The 1484-nt window shown below is 42.6% G+C and overlaps 1 protein-coding gene across 1 annotated transcript; it reads right to left on the bottom strand.

The window, feature by feature from the left end:
• VICG_02150 (uncharacterized protein) lies at nt 1-433 on the bottom strand (the record flags this gene model as incomplete). Its single annotated transcript, XM_007605533.1, has 1 exon — nt 1-433. A coding segment is annotated over one exon (433 nt), but the record flags the coding sequence as incomplete, so codon positions are not given.
• Between the last annotated feature and the right edge of the window lie 1051 nt (nt 434-1484).

Genomic DNA, 1484 nt, shown 5'->3' with positions numbered 1-1484 from the left:
CCCTCATGGAGTTGAAGATGTCCATGTATGAGAACTGGCAGTGCAGGGCAAATATGACAGCACCAAGGGGATTTGCCAAGTTTATGCCGCTGCTAAGATCCGGAAGGACCGTCAGGCCGTCAGTGGCAGGCTTCCACAGCCCATAGACAATCATAACAATGCAGAAGACGACAGCAGTGAAAAGACTGAACTTTGCGAAGAAGGACAGGGAGGCAAGGTTGTCAAGCTTGGTCAGCAAGATGAAATATACACAGCACAGGACCAGCAGAATTACTCCCCTGGCTACGTAGTAGTTTACAGGATTGGTCGTCTCGTCAAGGGCCGTGCCAAGATACTCGTTATATCTCAGGGAGTCTAGAAATATTCGAAGAAAAACCTGGCCGAAGGAAAAGCAGACGACCAATGAGCCGATGACCAGGGATATGGAAATCATGATCCTAAGAACCCTAATCTGGCTGCACGTGGTCTATTTCCTCTGACTGCATGGGGACTGCTTCGGCTGTTTCAGTTGTGATCCTTGGCAGCACAATCTTTTTGTACAAATGTATCACTTCTATGCCAAGAGTCCAGTAGCTGGTTAATGCAAGCGTGTAGACAGGCAGAGGATGTTCTTGATAATAGCAGGGGTAGCTACACGATCTGTACAGGGAATACACATATTTCGATATTTGATAGAGACTACAGACAAGAGTCATTACGAATGAGTCTGATCTGCACACAGCCTGGTTGAACTGCCAGCCTGCTTGTGGTGTGCATCTACGCAGTGATTTACTCGATCCATTTTTTTGATTAGTGCTAAATAAATGCAAACTAACTTTATGTTTTATCGCAGGCTTTATGGTTTAACTATATCTATGTATACTCACATACAGTCTTCTACCGTGCTATGCTACGGGGAATATGCTTGTATTCTGTACTGGACATTTAGACAATCAGCAGCATACCAATCCACTCCCATTCAACTGGATTGCACAAAGAATGTAGTCAAGTTGTGCACTAACTACTCAAGTGTTATTTATCCAACGAATCACAAATACAGTCTGGAGTGATTTGGAATGACATGTTTGACATCTGTCAGTATCCTATTTTCAAACTGAATTTTTGAGCGATCGAACTTACTCACAAAGACTTACCAGCACAGTCAATGTGCTATTGGCAGTAATTACAGTCATGCCTGTAGCTAAAGCTTATATATGTCATTGTGGTTTTTATCTTGGAGATATATCATTCTACTGTGAAATCCAGCTATTTAAAAATTTTCAGTCACATCCCTTAATGAATATTGCACAGACGAGAAAGACATGCAAAGCAATCTGGAGTCTACTTGTACTCATGGGAGCTACACTTCAGAGCTCGAACAATGGTGCAAACCCAGGTGGAATTGGTAGCTTTGAAGGGTATCCTGTGGATACGACTAAAATATCTATACATTCCAAGGACATTGAATATATTGACAGCTATATTAGGAGGTCAGTGAAGTCAGA

Source organism: Vittaforma corneae (genome assembly GCF_000231115.1).
Source record: "Vittaforma corneae ATCC 50505 unplaced genomic scaffold supercont1.71, whole genome shotgun sequence".
Taxonomy (NCBI): Eukaryota; Fungi; Microsporidia; family Nosematidae; genus Vittaforma; species Vittaforma corneae.
The sequence above is the reverse complement of the archived record's forward strand: the minus strand, read 5'-3'. Positions and strand labels throughout refer to the sequence as shown.